General features: G+C 34.0%; 1 protein-coding gene across 50 annotated transcripts in view; it reads right to left on the reverse strand.

Moving 5' to 3' along the window:
* Positions 1-17477, reverse strand: part of RIMS2 (regulating synaptic membrane exocytosis 2) — a 457943-nt gene that overhangs the window by 186421 nt on the left and 254045 nt on the right. For all 50 annotated transcript variants that reach the window (XM_054058036.1, XM_054058006.1, XM_054057998.1 and 47 more), the window contains 3 exons: positions 9806-9936; positions 6910-7081; positions 6218-6371 (listed from right to left, as the gene is read on the reverse strand). In XM_054058036.1, coding sequence (XP_053914011.1) covers positions 6218-6371; positions 6910-7081; positions 9806-9936 — 457 coding nt within the window. The remainder of the gene's footprint in view (positions 1-6217; positions 6372-6909; positions 7082-9805; positions 9937-17477) is intronic.

The raw sequence follows: 17477 nt of genomic DNA on the forward strand, positions 1-17477 counted from the left end.
TAGCAAGATTACTGTACCCTGTCCACTGGGTTATTTCAACAAAGAGCACTGCTTTTCTGTCATCATTACATGACGAGAAGAGTAGTTTAATGACATGATACTGTCAACTAACCAGGCGCAACAGCATTATAAATAATCAAATTCCCTTAAACAGCTTCAAAACAGGATTTTAAGTATTTTTGTAGTTTAATTACAATTTAATAAATTTTATTTAAAAATTTTCAAACAGCACAGAATTAATATCTTAAATAAGTTTCTATTATTAGGAAAAAAAATATTTTTATAGTTTAAGGTCTTTCCAGACACCCCTGTATCATGTTAAATACCTTTTAATTAAAGTATTTAATAAACCATAGATGTACAATAAATATAATAAATAAATCATAGATGTATAATAAGTACAACATTAGTATAAATATACATATTCTATGAACAAAATATCAATGCAAGCAAACAAAGATAACATGCCCAGGGACTGTACCTCATAAAAGAAAGAAAAATTAAGGAAGAAGTATGAGAGAGAAAACAAGTTTTATTCTTGCTCCCTAGGGTAAAATTCATATCACATATTTATCATTCATAGTTTGTATCACCGACTATAAAATGCTCCATATTATAATTTGAAAAAAGTCACTGATGCATGTTTCCATTAAGTAGAACTCACTTACCTATCAGTAAGCAGCATTATTATAATTTCCTCAAGTAAATTCAGTGACACTGATATGAAATTATTGTACTGACTTACCATATTCACTACAAACTAAAAAGAAATTGCTGAGAGAGAAGATCTTGATTTTGCAGTAAAACAAGACTGTAAAGAGTTCCAAGAAAGTCAACAGCTTTCATTGGATGACTGAGGTTTGAAATACAGGGACTCTGATTTCACAAGATAACATTTCAAATATATTGTTATTTATTATTATTGAACTATGATTTTCATACTACCCATTGCATTTCTTAATACAATGCGGATTGTTCTACAGTATAGATTTGAAAATTATAACATTTAAATAACAGAAGAGTTAAATTAACAGTTATAGCATTCAACTCATCTATGATTTGATGGTACAGCCATGGATTTTCAAAAAGAACCCTCAGCACTCAGCAACAAGTCTATCTAAAAATGTTTTTCAAAAATTGATAAGCAAAGAGATCCTTTTATTGTTAATTCAGTCAATTTGATTTTAGTTATTACATCTAGTTAGATATAATAATTTTGGGTACATTATCGTCTCAGTATTGTTCCAGAAAATATTGTCTGATGGGATAATGTATAAAGCTGATGAAAAAAGATGACTAAACATTTCATGTGATTCAAAACACTTTGCTTATGCATTATAAAGGGGTTTTTTACCATCTGAATGAATAAATAAAATTCAGAAAAGGAATGTTATATATAGGTTTTGGCATACTACATGCACATTTTTTTTTTGTAGAACATAACTATACTTAATCTCTGTTGCCACAGTTTAATTACTCATTGCTATTATTTCTCTCCCTCTAGATTTTTTTTTAGGTCTTAAGAATCATGAAACTCAGTGAATTGAATCACTGATGACTTTAACTCTAAAAGTAATAAAAGTAAAATTCCCTTTAAAAGCAAGCTAATTCACAGTCTATTAATTTATAATTATTTTGGTCTTGACTTACTTTTCTGGTGTCCAGTTCTGGAAAAACTACAATTTGACTCACCATTTTGGACTTCTATGTGTTGATTTTCAAACGCTGTTATTCCTAAAATCTCTTAGACCTTGTTTACAGAAGATTTTATCTCACATAGATTTACTACTTTTCCCTTAGTGAGGATGCTTAAAACATCAATCTTCACTTTTCTTTTTCAAGCCATATTGTGCATTCTCACAGAAATAAAAAGCTCTCTTTTCACCACTGCACATACCTAAGCTGTGACTAGAGACCTGGAAATGGGTCTACTGTTATTTTCACATTTCTTCCCTTGTTGGTATTTAACTGTTATCTATACTTTACACCCTCTCTCTATGATCTGCAGATCAATAATTCAGGTAGCTTGGCTTTAAAGATGCAAAATCTGACCTAGAAATCTTGTGTCAGTTACTTTTTCATCCAAAGTAATTGAGAAATTCTTAAAATACTTGAAGTAAAACAAAATCTGCTTCTAAAGCAAATTCAGTGTTAGCGAGAGCCAACCGTTGTTCTTCGAAATACACAGTAACCCATTATTTTTTATCAACTAAACAGTACCAGCTCACACTGCACAAACACACATTACATGGACATATCTGTAAACGACAGAATAAGAACAATTCAGATTCAAACTGATGTCTGTTAGCTCTTTGTTCTGGGCTACATGGAGAGGAAGTAGTAGGATTTGCAGTCCCATGGTATAAGCCCTGCTTGATTTCCATATCAGTTCTTAATGAATACTAATAACTTCCATCTCATTGATCCTCACAGTTACAAACACAACATTCAAACCACATTCATTTTTAATGTAACCTATAGTAAGCCTCTTACCTAATGTGAGATGGAACAATAATACTTTGACCTAACCAACATCAGGAATTCCCAGATATTTTTTTAAATAATCATTTATTTTCCGTTCACAATCTCTTTTCCAAGGCAACATAAAAAGAACTTCAGTTTATCTCTAATTCTAGTTAATGCTGTCTGTCTGGAATTTTTAGTATGTGGCTGATTTTATGTCAAATTTTATAGAAAATTAAGCCATTTTAAAAATTCACTTCAAAAGTTCAGCACAGCAAGTAAAATAGAACTACTCATTACCTCATATTTCACGCAAGAAAAAGCCTAAAATATACTCATTGTATAAAAAAAGGTCAGTTTATGAAAAATCTGAATCATAATTACTTGAAAAACCTATTAAATCATAATCCTATGTTCTATATTACATAATTCTATGTTCCATATTAGCTCCAGTTTCTAAGTAGATGTCTTTAAAAAAATACTGAAGGAAAAAGCATGGTAATAATTCTTCAGCAATAGGATGTTAGGATGTTAATGGATTGTATGGATCAGAGGATTGGGCAAGACAGGGGGAACAACTGGCTTAAATCAGTCTGTATTACAACATAGTGTCCACTCAAGGATATTGAGAAATAAATACATGTAGAAACTCAGATGCTGCCTCTGAAAGCTGGTTCCTGAAAAATAAATAGCATATGGGGTTCTGTAGGAAGCTTGCACTTTGCTACTGTCTGTCTGTAAATATAGGAGTTCGGTTTTCAGGGCTGACAGTTTGTTCTTTGTCAGTAACACTACAATTCAGTGATACTAAAAAGAGAATAGAAGTAAGTGGTAAGTGTAGGTGGTTCTTTTAAAATACCTTCAGAGAATAACATTTAGGTATTTTCTTCAAATATATGTATTTATAGCAACTTTGGCAATCATGACGATAAGAAAGCTTAGATGTGTTAATGTGTATTTATACAAACAACAAACAATCTTGAAATTCAAAACATTTCTCATTATTTTTCACACTAACAATTTTGGGAGGCTTGCAAAAAAGTATTTCATATTGTACTCACTAATCCTATACATAGCGGTATCACAGAAATGAATAAAAGGTGGGAGGACTAAACTGCAGCCCCAGAAACTGAAATCAGCTGATTGTATAACAGCACAATAATTGTTCTAAGCTGTGCTTTGAAAAAGACAGACTAATTTGAAAGACATGCCTTGTCTTCATTCTGGAGATTTTTTTCACATTGCTGTAATGTGCTGCTGGATAACATCTTCTGTTTCATCATATATAAGAGTTCTTATTGAAGGATACAAAAAGAGCTTCAGTCACCAGAAACTAAGATATTAGGCTTAACTTAACAGTCATTTTAAACCTCAAGAAAAGGAAAAAGAACCTGACTTCTATAGGTTATTAATGTATTATAAATATTAGTGAAGGCAAACAGGCATAAGATGTGTTGTCTGCACTTCGCCAGTCCCCTTTTGATGACTTTTAGGTTGGGAAGGGATTTCAGGTTTGACCAACTTACATTGCATTGCTGAGTGTCTTGTCCAATTGAGTTCTGAATATCTCCAGCAGGATATTCCACCACTTCTCTGGACACAAAGAAATACTTTTTCCATTTCAGAGGTGTGACACCATTTTTTTGAAAAATGTATTTTTTAATTGCTAAATGTATTCTGCTGCTACAGCAGAACTCTGACTAGATGCTAAATTTCCATTTGGAGGCCTTTCTTGTCCCCAAAAAGGAGGTATTTTCATTCCAAGAGTCCTTGTTTTCTATACGTGTACATGTAAAACTATCTGTTTAAACCAAAGGTGTTTATTACACATAAGGATTCAAGAAGCGCATATATTCCTGGGACACTAGTGGAAATCCTTCTGTACAGGGTCTTAATCTCAGTAGGAATGTAAATAGCATAATTTATAGTAGGAGCATGTGAATTCTCCAGTAATCACAGTGTATGTTTGACGCTGCTTATTTGGGTGAAGTTTTTTGAGACTCAAGTTGCCAAAGTACTGCTCTGGGAAATACCAGGGTAAATTGTCTTTATTGAAAAGCGGGAATTCCTCAGCAAATCTTAATATTTGACCACACCAGAAGTTTTGCTAAGTCCTTCCCTCTACATTCCCAGACAGGCATATAAGATTGTTCAGATGAGCATAGTATTAGTATTAGTATTAGTATTAGTATTAGTATTAGTATTAGTATTAGTATTAGTATTAGTATTAGTATCAGTATTAGCATAAGTATTAGTATCAGCATTATTAGTATTATTAGTATTATTAGTATTATTAGTTAAAAAACTTATTTGCTGACAAATTTTGAGTCAGTAGTCAGTATCATTAAACAAATCTTTAGACAAGTATTACTACAATTTTTTCCAAAATAAATTACTGTCTCATTCATTCCTCATGGCAGTTATTTATTGCACAGACAGGTTTCTTCGTAGGACTGAAGATTTCCTGAAACAGAATTTCACCAACTTCATATGCAAACAGATACTGAAATGTCCATCTGGTCTGTAAAAGTAATTTTACATGGAAAATTTAACTCCCTAAAACGTGTTACAGGATGGCAGAAAAAAATACAGAAAAAAAAAAATGTAAACCGTAAACAACAGTCATGGTACTTGAGAAGACTGAAGAGGATTGAATTGATACAGAACTCCTTGCCCATTAACTCTCATTTTTTTTACCTCCTTTTGAGGATAAATATAATCTTGCATCTTGAAGGCTATGCATTGTAACTCTGTTTATATATCTATCTCCGAATATTATGATATGGAGCATTTTAATCCTTCTCACCATCCAATGCACAGACACAAAAACTATCAACTATTTGAAATACTTACATACAAGGGATTATTTAATAGAGAATACACATAGAACATATGAAATATCCAAGCTTGTTTGCATAGCTGCACATGCATATGTTTCTATGTGTAACATATGCAAACACACTCACAAACAATGACTCAAGAAACCCCAAAGAATTCTTAGAAATAGTTTTTGGTTTCTTGTTTTTTCTTTCTTGTTTGGGTTTTTTTATCAATGTGAACTGATATTTTATCAAGTTAATTCAGTGAAGGATAGCTTTAAATCACTGACAGTACTGAGCAGTTAAACTAGAGAAACAACAAAGTATTAAGGAGACAGATTTTCATCCTTTACTGTCTTATTCTTACGTATCCATTTTCAATAGCATAGTCCTAATACTCTATTTTCAAAATATCTACTGATAACATCAAACTACTGTGGACTGAGTATACCAAAACCTACAAAATAGAATTTTAAGAGAAATTCTATTTGTGAATATAACCACATAAAATACTGTCAAAACAAGGCAATAGGCCATGGTATTAATTTAGCTACATATGATGTTATATACTGGTCACTTTATTTTTTAGAAGTATGAGCTAAAGAGAAAGGTACTGCCCACTCACTTTTGGTTGAACAATGAAATGATGAACATAGTATAGGAGATAGGACTTCAAGATAAAAACAGCACATTGCAAAAGACCAAGATATTGTGCTCAAGCTCAGGATCTGCACTAGGTAGGCTCATAAGAAAAAAATGGTGTTCCGTATTACCATTTGTAGCATGTCAGACTCTTTCCAGAAAGCATAAATCACCTAATTCATAAGAGCTACAAGTGAACACAAATTCTGTCAGCTTTCCATCTACAATAACCTAATGTTCTTTAAACAGTAATTCAAATCAATTCTAAACAGTGAGTAAAACTAACAACCTACTTTGTAACCTCCTGGTGGGACTCTCACCATGGAGTTGTCTGCGTGGCAAATATGGTGAGGGATGGGGAAGTGGCAATGAAGAGACATCATGTGTTTGAAGTTTGTACCAATGAGGTTCATCATCTAGTAATGCTGTCTCTAACTCAATAAGAATCTAAAAAAGAAAAAACGTTTAAAAAGGAAAGCATTATGCAACAGAACATTTTACATTTTAGTCTATTCTCTTATTTTTAAAGACTTCAAAGTTTGCTAAAAATCTTACATTTAATATGAAAGTAGTTCCTGTCTTTTATAACACTATATACCAAAAATCTTTCATAAAATCTTTATTACCTTATGACAACCCTTAAAGTATTTAAATATCTTGTAGCAAGTTAGTCAGCAACATTCCAACATTTTTGTAAAATGGAACTACAAATAATATGGATTTAAATTAACAGTTCTAACAGAAATGGAGAAACCATGTGCATGCTGTCACTAAAACAGAACAAATACAAAAAAGAATCTCATATCAGTACTATGTGTTAACTGCAAGATCACTATTTGTTTACTACTAAGTGAAATAAGGAGGAATATAACAATTTAAAACAGTTTTGCTTTGCTGTATTTAACAATTTTTTTCAAAAATACTGTATCTAGACATGAATCTGGGAGCAACTGTATTTCTATAGTAACTACCAATAATTGTATACCTCTCCTAAAAATTCACTTTCTTCCTCTCGAACTCGTGCTTGGTCCCAAAGTGTAATTTCTAACATTCGTTCTCTAAACTCTCTCCGATGAACTGGAGAATAAATGAACGTCTGATTCCACTTAGGTTCCAATGTTTTCTTTACTGTTTTTGTTCTTCTTTTATTTTTATCACTGAAAGAAATAATTAAATATTAAAATGTAGGAAAGTAGGAAATCTTAAAGCAGAAGTAGATTATGGGCACTATAATCAATATCAGGGTTAGACCCTTACGATAAAATAAATTTCAGCACATACATTCAGGATAATTCATAACTTCATATTGAAAACTAAAGTTCATGTGCCAATTCCAATTTTAAGAAGTTCCCTGAAAAACAGAATTGTTTTGTTATGGTTTTTTTAGGAAACAGGATTTAATCAAGTAAAATATACTCCTGTAAATAGGAATTTGATGAAGCACAGTCTGACAGTAGGACATGTTTGCAGACAACATCAGGCATAGCAAAAATCTGCATTTCACACAAAGAAGCCAGCTGGTTTACTCAAGCTTCCAGGCCTACAGGGGCTGACTCTTCAACTGCAGACCAGGAGGGAGCAGCTGGTCTACAAGAAGGAACAGTCAGGAGCTGCGGGCAGTGTGAGGCCTTCTCTGCAGGATTTTCCCAACTAAGGGCTCCACAGCTGGGAAACTAGAAGTCCCAAGAATAAGTAACATGTGTTTTTCCAGCAGCACTTGAATGACTCCTGAAATGCTTTGGGTAGTGCCAAGAACCCACTCACGTTGAAGGTGGAGCTCCACTACAGGGTTGGCCTTATATTTCGGAGTCCGAAGAGATTTCCATGCAAGGCTACCATGGAATTCGCGACTTTGACTCCTGGTTGTTGTTGAAAGCAGTGCATTTTGTAGAATAATTCTGCTTAGAAGATTAATATTTTCTGATGGAAACAAGTTTCAGCCCTGCGCCTTCTACTGAGAATACTGATGAGTTCTCATAACAATGCCTAATTTAAAATGTGCCAGTTGCTGCATAATGCAGCTGTGGTACTAATTTATGTGGATACTTTAATATGGCAATGCAGGTACTGTCTGTTTGCTAATACTTGTGATTGCAATACAGTTTTGTATTTCTGAACAGTTACTTAGAAGCTGGAACAAAATATTAACTAATAAATAATATTTTAAAACATACTATTAAAACATAATGTAATTATTTCTATTATACTAAAGATTTGTTTACCTCACGAACTGAAACAAGTTACATTGGACAAGTTTTTCCAATGAAATTTGTTTAACTAAATACAGTTCAGAATCTTCATCCAATTAAACGCTTGATGTATTTAAGTGTATTTTACTTCTAGCACATTTCGTTCTACTACACAAGAAATATATTGTTTCTTACTTAGCTTTTCCCTCTACGGAAAAGAAAATGAATTTGCACATCAGAAAAAAAATGAACCGATTTGATAAGATGGTGAGCACATAAGTGGTAGAAAACACATATAATAATTCAAGAAAAAGTTCTGAATACTACACATAAATACACTGGTGTAGTATAATAAAATTTCATGTTATGTAACTTTTTGTATCTGTATACCTGAAAGTATTTAATAAAAATATTTTTCCTCTCTATAATTCCAGTTATTACAACTTACATTGAGAAGCATTCTGAACATAGTCATTTTTGGTCGCTTTATAATCTTGAAAAAGCAGATAAGATAATTTAAGCAGACCTGATTCTCAGTTTAGCACAGCTTCAGCATCTCCACACGCACTATAGCAATTTGAACAAACTAAGAATCTAGAGCAACTGTTCAAATATTGGCAAGTCCAACGCAATCCATCCATAAACTTTTTTCCATCAATGATATAGCAACTTATACAGTCACAGAAAATTTTCTTGTCAACATATAGTATGCAATAAAAGGGGAAAAGCAGTGTCTTCCAAAATACTGACTATCTTTAATTCCTGTTGAAGTCAGTTGGTAGTGAAGATAGTCAGCACCTTCCCTGTTTAGATATCAGTAAAAGCAAAGGATGTAAAGGTATAAAAGTTACATCCTATTCTACAGATTCAGCTATCCACTAGTCAATCTTTTATATACTGAGTCAGGTCAAATCTTTGAATTATTTGGTAGATACACTACGAAATACAGCTAAACATCTTCCCCTATTGACACAACCTGAGGAAATACCAATTTAAAAAAACAGCTGGGGAACACATTGTCCCCCTTGCTGTTCTTCCCACTACCTAAGTTGAAATGGCAGAAAACCAGGGACTAAAAAATTAAAGAACACTTAAAGAATAAGTGTCCCTATCTCAGTTTAGTTTTCCCTAAATGCATATATAATGCCAGTCCAAATTGATATCAGTCCTTTGTTTTAGGGGGATTTTTCAAGGTGTGTCTGGGAAATCATAATTGCATCCCCTCCACCCTTAACTCACTTGTACCATTACATGAAATCCATGGGTTTCAGATGCCAAACCTATTTCTGCTTTGCTGTGTAAAGTCAGGGCAAAACAAACTGCTGGACTGATCATTCCAGAAATCTGTGAACCTAACTTCATAGCATTTTCTTTACATTAGTCAGAAATAACTGTCACAGATATTAAGAGCATTATAAAACAGTAACAATATTCTTTGCAAATAACAGATCCCCATATAATGATGTATGTTCACCTTTCCTTTTCTATCCAGTATTTAATAAAATATGTAGTGAAAGTGAGTTTGTATTTAGGGCTCAAAGACACATTGTTGTCACATAGCATATTCAATGAAGAAATTCCGAACTGTAAGATTTTTCTGCGTATGTATAATCAGTAAACTTAGCTGTGCATGCCATTGGAGTATCAGACTAATTCTTACTGAAATTTTCCTTGTCTTTGTGTTCACCCTACCTTCTGTCTGGAAGAAAGTAAATTTTAACATAAGGATTCCTTGGCCTCCCATCTTCCCTTGAAGGAAGATCCTTTGCTCCCAATATTGTCACTATTAATTGATGACCAACCTTGTCATACCACAGTTTTATCTGTAATGAGAGAATATTAATTAGTGAACCCATTAGTGAACAAGCTACAACAAAGCTACGTATTAATCATTAAAATTAATTTTGCTCAGAAGCTTCTTTTTATATTGGTTACTTATACAAAAAATATAATGTTCTACTTTGTATTTATAACAAAGCATTAAATAAATTAATACTATAGTAGTTTCAGAATATACCAGGAGTTACTTTTTTAAAAACCCTGCATAATAAGCACATTATTTCATCCTAATTGTTTTTCACATGGTACTCGGTTTAGGATTATTCTCTCTGGGCAGTGATATTGTATTACTTGCATTACTGATGCATGGTATTCATATATATATACATTTTTAGGGAGTTTATGCACAATGAATGTATGAATTTTTCGTGTCCTGTTATGCTTGAAAGACTATGGTATAAGACCATAAATATTTCAAATCTCTAAATGTTTTTCAAGATGCAGAAACTCATGCTGAAATCATATAAGCTCTCCAGAAATTGTAAAAGATGAAGGCTTAGTAGTCCAGCCCTCTTCACAGTCCTATTCAGTACCAACAAGGCAAAAACTACTATCACTTAGCTATAGAAACTATTATTAAACAGTCTTAGACATGGTCTGCTACTTTTGTCATTAGAAGCTGCTACAGTCATTAGAAGCTGTTATTTAGCTATTTCAATTTGAACACCATAGCTGCAAATAATTTATTCAAGAAGAGGATATACCTACTTTAGAGCACTCACTGTGGAAGGGGGAAATGGTGCAGTTAGGACAAAGCAAAGCTTTCCAAATAGCCGGGGTGTCATGATAGTATCACTGCATTATCATTAACTATAGCTGTCAGAGGAGGCTCACTGCGCAGGGAGTTTGCCTGAGACAAATTACAAACTAGGACATTTAAAGGAAATACTGACCCTGCCTGAACTTAGGGGAATCAAAGAGGATAATGCCTAGCTTCACACTTGACCAAGCAGTGCACCTTTAGGTATGAATAGCTAAGATAAATATAACTATGGGAAGGTGCACTTTGTGTGGAGCCAATCTCACATCATTTCAGAGACAGATCTCCATATGCTGTCATAGTTCCTCATCTTCAGCCTTTCAGTCACTCAAAGAAAGTTCTTGATGCAATTCTCAAGGCCTTTGACCCACCAAAAAGAAGCCGATGCAGCTCTCTGCCTTTCCTAATACTTCTGTAAGTGAGAATACCCCAAGACACACCAACTCAATCAATAGAGGCAGTGTACATCTTCCTTAGATCTTGTAACTCCTGTAGCCACTAAACAGCAGTGTCTGAATTGATATTAAAAAGGGGAGGATACCTGTCCTCTGTTACCATGCTGTTGGCTTGATAATACTGACTTTATAGATTTCTGGTACCAACAGTTAAAGGGCTATGAGGCTTTAGTAACTAAAGCCAAGTACTGTGTAAGAGATTATCCTTAATATGTCAGATTCAAAAAAGTTCTAGATGCTGTTCCTTCATGCCTGCATAACAAGGGGCTTTGTTAGTATTTTTTCCAAACTGAAAGTTATCTGAAATATAGGTATCCTTATCCAGCTACGGATCGTAAATAGAAAGCTTAGCAACACTGCATGAGTCCAAAGCAAAGCTTTAATGACCTCTGAAGTGCAAGTCAACATAAATGTTAATGTATTCACCCACAAGCTTCCTTTGTTTCGTTGACCAAAGGTCAGTCTTGGCTAGTCCCACACTCCAAGGGGAGTAGCACTAAAGAGAATCTTCTTAATCTGCTTTTTGGGCCAAAAAATTTCCTTGCTTAAGCAGAATGCAGTATATCTGTGATCGAGACACTATCACAAACCGGGACCGAATGAATGTGAGATAATCCATATCTGTGTGTCTAAAATGTAACTGGAGTGATTCGTTCATATTCAGGATAAATATTTCTTTGCTATATTTGTTTCAGACTGGATTTTTGCAGGAAAACTTTGGCCAAAAAGTTTGGAGAATGACTGTAAGCAGGAAGTTAAATCACTTGACACCATATCTTTGAGATGTTCTAACATCTGTGTTTTGGAACAAGAATTCAAAATTTGCACTGACTTATAACTTCTACTTTTCTCTTAAGGATCTAAAAAAAAAAAAATTAGAGCAACTGGTACATAATGGGCATATATCCTTGTAATTCCCTATAATTTGGATTGTTACAAGAAAGGCTGGGAGGTACAATTATGACCAGAAGGCTCTCTCTTTCCTGTGTTCAATCTGCTCCCACTCCAATATGCAGCATGGGCACCTGTAACCCAAGAAGTCATTTGACTTGGATTCAAAAGAAGGGAAGAAACTGGGATTGAGAGAATGAATTAAGAACCTCATGGAGGAGAGAACAGGATTGCATTCTCATAGGATTAGAAGGAAGAAGTGGCAAATCAGAAACTGCTTTACAATTACTGGGGAAGTAAAGCATACAATATGCTTCTTGGTGAAACATAAGAAGAATGGAGGCATTAATGTGAGGGATCACAGAAGAAAAGAGGAGTAAAAACAGACTGAATGGGAGAAATGGAATGAGGTGAGAAAAGAACAAGCCATTCTGTATCTGATGAAAGAAAATCTTATAAGAAGGTAGAAAACTGGAAAGGAAAATGCAAATCAAGGAGTTAGACTAGCAGACTAAACATGGAAAATTAGTTTGGGAATAGGACTGATCTAATTCTGACTCTCTTGTGCAGTATATTCAGACAGTATAGTACCTTCCCACAAGAACCTTGGTTTTTTTCTGCACAGTAAGTGAGAAAGGATAGCCATTTAAGACAGCCAGGTGCAGTCCAAGAGGACTGGATTCTATGTCTTCCTCTTTGCCAGATCTCTGGTGCATTAAAGGGTGGATCTCTTAAAATAGTTCAAAAGGTATTTACAAACTACATGTTCTTCATTGTCTGGGAACCTGACATGAGACCCTGGAGCCTGATTTGAAGTGCTAAGTAAAGCACAAAGGAAGTCCAAGGTGTGTATTATGCCTGGATAGAACCTGGTTGTCTCAGACTCAGATCATAGTTTCTCAATTCTTAATAAATACAGGACAATCCTACCACACTTCACAGAATGTTATATATCTTTTATGTTGTGAAATAGACATGTGCTAGCACATGTATAGCAGGAAAGCTGATGATGGACTTATTTTTTTCATTTATACTTCGTTGAGTTGTATGCAAAAAATATTCTTAACACCAAAAAGATAAGAATATTGAATTATTCAGCCCACAAGAACGTACAGATGTGATGCTCAGAACTGTAAGACTAACAGAACAGAACCTACAAACCCTCCAGTAGCATGATTTTATACATGCACATGGCACTTCTAAAATCTTAAAGCATCTAAGCAACCGTGACTATGCAATCCTGACCTAAATGAGGGAAAGGGAAAGCAAAAATTAAAACACACAAAATGCTCCACAGGAAACCCATGCTGGCTGAAGCTAACATGGGGGCTAAGACCTGTAAATATCTTCTTGAACAAGATTTTGCCTGCATGGATAATTTAGGATGTAGGTACCTAAAATTCATCTAGATAGTAATCCAGCATGAATGCTTTCTAAAGATGTTTCTACACAGTGTTGAAGTCTTGGAAATTTATTTGCCACTCACACACTCATCTACTTTCCTTTCCTAGGCAGATATACACCTAATTCTTGACTAAACTTCTATGTAAATTACATTTGGGTAAACAGGTATCTAAATTCAGTGTATCTCAAAATTGTGAGATGGTCCACCATCCATAGAGTGTATCTGTTTCATTTCCTGAGACTGGCTTTCAGGTAAGAATATCTGCCATGCAGAGTGCAAGAAACAAGAACTCTTCTGCAGTAAGGTAATGAGGATAGTCAACAGAGGGGAACAGAGATGAGGAGCTCTGGTCCCAACTTCATAGGATTCTTTCTGGGTTTCAAGCAATAGTGGTCTAATAAAAGATCAATACACATTTTGGAATCTGGTATACTAAAATTAACCTTTCTTTACTATCACCATGTATTTATACTCCCAGTCACAAAATACGTCAGCTTGAGATGAAACTTCATACTCCAGAGAAGAAAAAGATGTGCAATAGTTCGATGATAAAGGCACTTTTCTGAGAGACAGGTTTAATCTCTTCACTTTAAACACTGTGTAAATCACAGATGTCCTGTTTCTGGAATACGCCTCCTACACATGGAACAGTATATAAAAGCTGACTGCTGGTGTTGCATTCTAAGATGCGACGATGCAGGTATCTAGTATTCCTGTTTGGTTCTCTGTAGCCTCATAAGATGCCTCCCTCTGGAGAATCAGCTTACCCTCAGAAGGAGTCTACACTTCAAATAGAGTTAATAGGGATAGGTGTCCATTATTCGGGCTGGATCAGTCACTGCAGGTATTCAGTTTTTTTCCTTCAACTGTGCAAGTCCAAGTTCCTTCCCAAGCCACCTCAGACTTACTTGAAGCTAGCATAACTTAAGTTATATCAATTAAACACATAAATTCAGTTTACTAGATTTCATCCTTTTCCTTTTAGTTCTCATCTTAACTAGGACTTTTTTTTTTTCAGAGCACTGATTGAGGTCATATTTTAGAAAAGAAGTAATCGAGTAATTAGGACTCACAGTGTAATACATATGCATAAGGAAAATGAACTAAGAAAATCTAGATAATATTATTATTGCCACTTCCTGTATTCCTATAAAATAAATGCTTGACTGTTCGCTTAACTATGCAATTCTAATGTGGTTTTGTGCACAACACATACAGGCACACCGACTTTTTAAGTGGTAACTTTGGATTTTAAAACAGAATATTTGGAGTTTTTAATTTGATGCTACACTTCATTTCTTGATTTGTTATATAAGGGTTCATTCACGAATCTCATAGAAAAGAGATAAAACTTGTGCCACCTGGCCTGTATAGCATGAATTCTATCACACAGCCTACTCAGATATCACTGGATTTGAGAGACAGCTGGCCAGGCATTTTTGTTCTTCTGTTGTTCATTATAATGTTGCTCTTTAATAGAGAAATATTTTGAAATTGAGATATATTATTTTTCTTTCTTACTCTCATTATTCTGAAACAAGAGATTTACCACCAGGATCTGTTGTTAGAAAAGAAAAAGCAATTTTCTCTGTTTATTTAGGAAATGCTTACAGCAACCATTTTATTTGGACCTAAGCTTATGTGGAAGCAGAAACTGCCCTGAGGTGGTAAACTCTTTGGCGTAGCTGAGGTGAGCTTTGCATGTTGTTAAAGATACATCTAATAAATCCTCACTACTGAGATTTGCTGAACCAAGCTATTATTGCCATCTGCTTCCAATGCGGACTGATCCGATGGAAAAAATACAAAAAAAGACTGTCAAATTGAAGACCCCCCAGGATACGAAGGCCAGAAAATTATGGAGGTTTTTAGGCTACACTAATCTACATTTCTTTTTAAAGCTTCTTTTTTAGTGGCTTCATCTTGATTTCAATAATGCCAAATAGACACAAGCATGTACTTTTATACATGATCAAATACACTGATGTTTTGTAGTAAAGCAAGTAAGTCTGATTTTTTTTGAAGTTAGAAAAAACCCAGCGGTTTATGGCAACTCCGACTCAGAAGGAAGTTCCACCAAGTAAACAAGAGATACTGTATGGAAAACACAAATTTAAGAACAGATTGTTCCCTATAAAGATATTGCAAAGCATCACTCTCTAAGTTAGAAAGTTGCTGGCATGCTACTCTAAATCTAAAAGTTCAGGAAATAAATACACACTTTTCCAAGTACTGTAGAATTAATAAAAGTTCAAGAGAAAGGTGCACATTAGGGAAAAAATGAGATTGAGTGTTTTTCTTCCCATTAAAGTAATAATGACAGGTTTTAAATCATCCAGTTATACAAGAGCTAGAAAATTAATGGAATGGCATGGAGAGAAGTGTGGAAAAGGAACTTGTGTCAGAATGCAGGACATTTATCACCAGGACCAGTTTCAGACTAACAAGTAAAGATGCAAGCAAGAATCCAGATGTGCATTTCCTGTTGAAAGCAATGAAACAGAAATGTTTGGTGCTCCTCATGCTTTTAGGGAATTCTACAGACACAACTATACCACAGCCCACAACAAAATGTTTATTTCCTGAGAACCCTAAACAACAGCTCAGAGCTCTGAGTTAGCTAGTTTCTCATGCCAAGAAGTAACCAGAGTTCTGCACTTCTGCTGGACTACTTCTAATACCCTTATTTAAAGATCACTAGAGAATTTCTGTTCTCTGCAGCCTGCATTGTAAATATATCTTAAATTAACCCATTTTAAAATATCTACCACCCCCACTAAAAGTGGGCAGATGGGGGACTTTTTGTTGCAGTCTAGTTGTAAAGCTGTTGCCAAGGTCATAAGTTTGAGTTCTTCAGGAACTCTTGTCACAAACATTATGTTTAGCTTTGACTGTTACTGAGCTATGCCAAAAAAAACTGTCAAAGAGAATCAAAACTAGGGCTAAAGACAACTCTTATCTACAAAATAATCCAATCAGAGGTGAGAGAGTAAGCCTCACATGATTTCACCTCTTGCTGGATATTCTCTATTAAGAATTACACTTATTTTCTCAAATGTAATACCCATTTGACCAAAGTAAAGTTTTTTAAGGGATATTAGTTTAAGTAGAACTGACAATTTTTGTGCCTATTTCTTTATTTTATATAATGTGATTAAAATAAGGAATAATGTTACTTCCACATTACAGTATTTCATGAAACATGCAGGTTTCAGGCAGACATTTCCTTCTTAAATTGAACAATTAGTTATCATATCATTTATTATTTTATTTTGTACATTTCTAAAAATAAAATAAATATTGAAAGCCTACTTATGTCACGTACAATATTTACCTTTCTGAACCACTTAAAAACTTGTTGTACCCCTCTCTAATTTCATTACCATGAGCAAAACCCAACTTTCTTAATCATGCTAAGGGTTGTTGTAAATTTTCAACACAAAGCCACTTTAAGTGATTAGTGTATAAGAATACGTTAACCTAAATCAATACTATCAAGACATTACTTTTTTAATATCTTTTTTCTTAGATTTTTTTATTTTGTATTTACATTTATGCAGTTGCAAGAACTACTTTCAGAAAATTATATACTGTGAAAAAATTGCATTTTATCAAATATGATTCATAACCAAACCATTTCTTCTGTCCTATGTAGAATTCCTTTTTAAATATATATGATCTTTTTTCCATTTCAATATGAAATTTAGTCATCGCATTCTGATCATTTAGATCATCTTTTTCATCTTTCCTTGAGCAACTGATCAAACAAGAGAAACATTTACACAGCTCCCACACAAAAAATAACTTCTCCATAAAGAATTTTTTTAAAAAAACAGATAATATTCTACACACAAAAAACTGAAGAACATGCAGCAAAGCAAGATAAGCATTGTAACATGTTAGTAAACCTACTTTTGTGTTAATCTACAATACCTTAAGAGCTTCCTAATGAAAAAAGGCAAACAACTTGTACCTAAACAGAATATAAAAGCTAAATAAATTCAGTAACACAAT

The sequence above is a fragment of the Cuculus canorus genome, chromosome 2 (assembly GCF_017976375.1).
Source record: "Cuculus canorus isolate bCucCan1 chromosome 2, bCucCan1.pri, whole genome shotgun sequence".
NCBI lineage: Eukaryota > Metazoa > Chordata > Aves > Cuculiformes > Cuculidae > Cuculus > Cuculus canorus.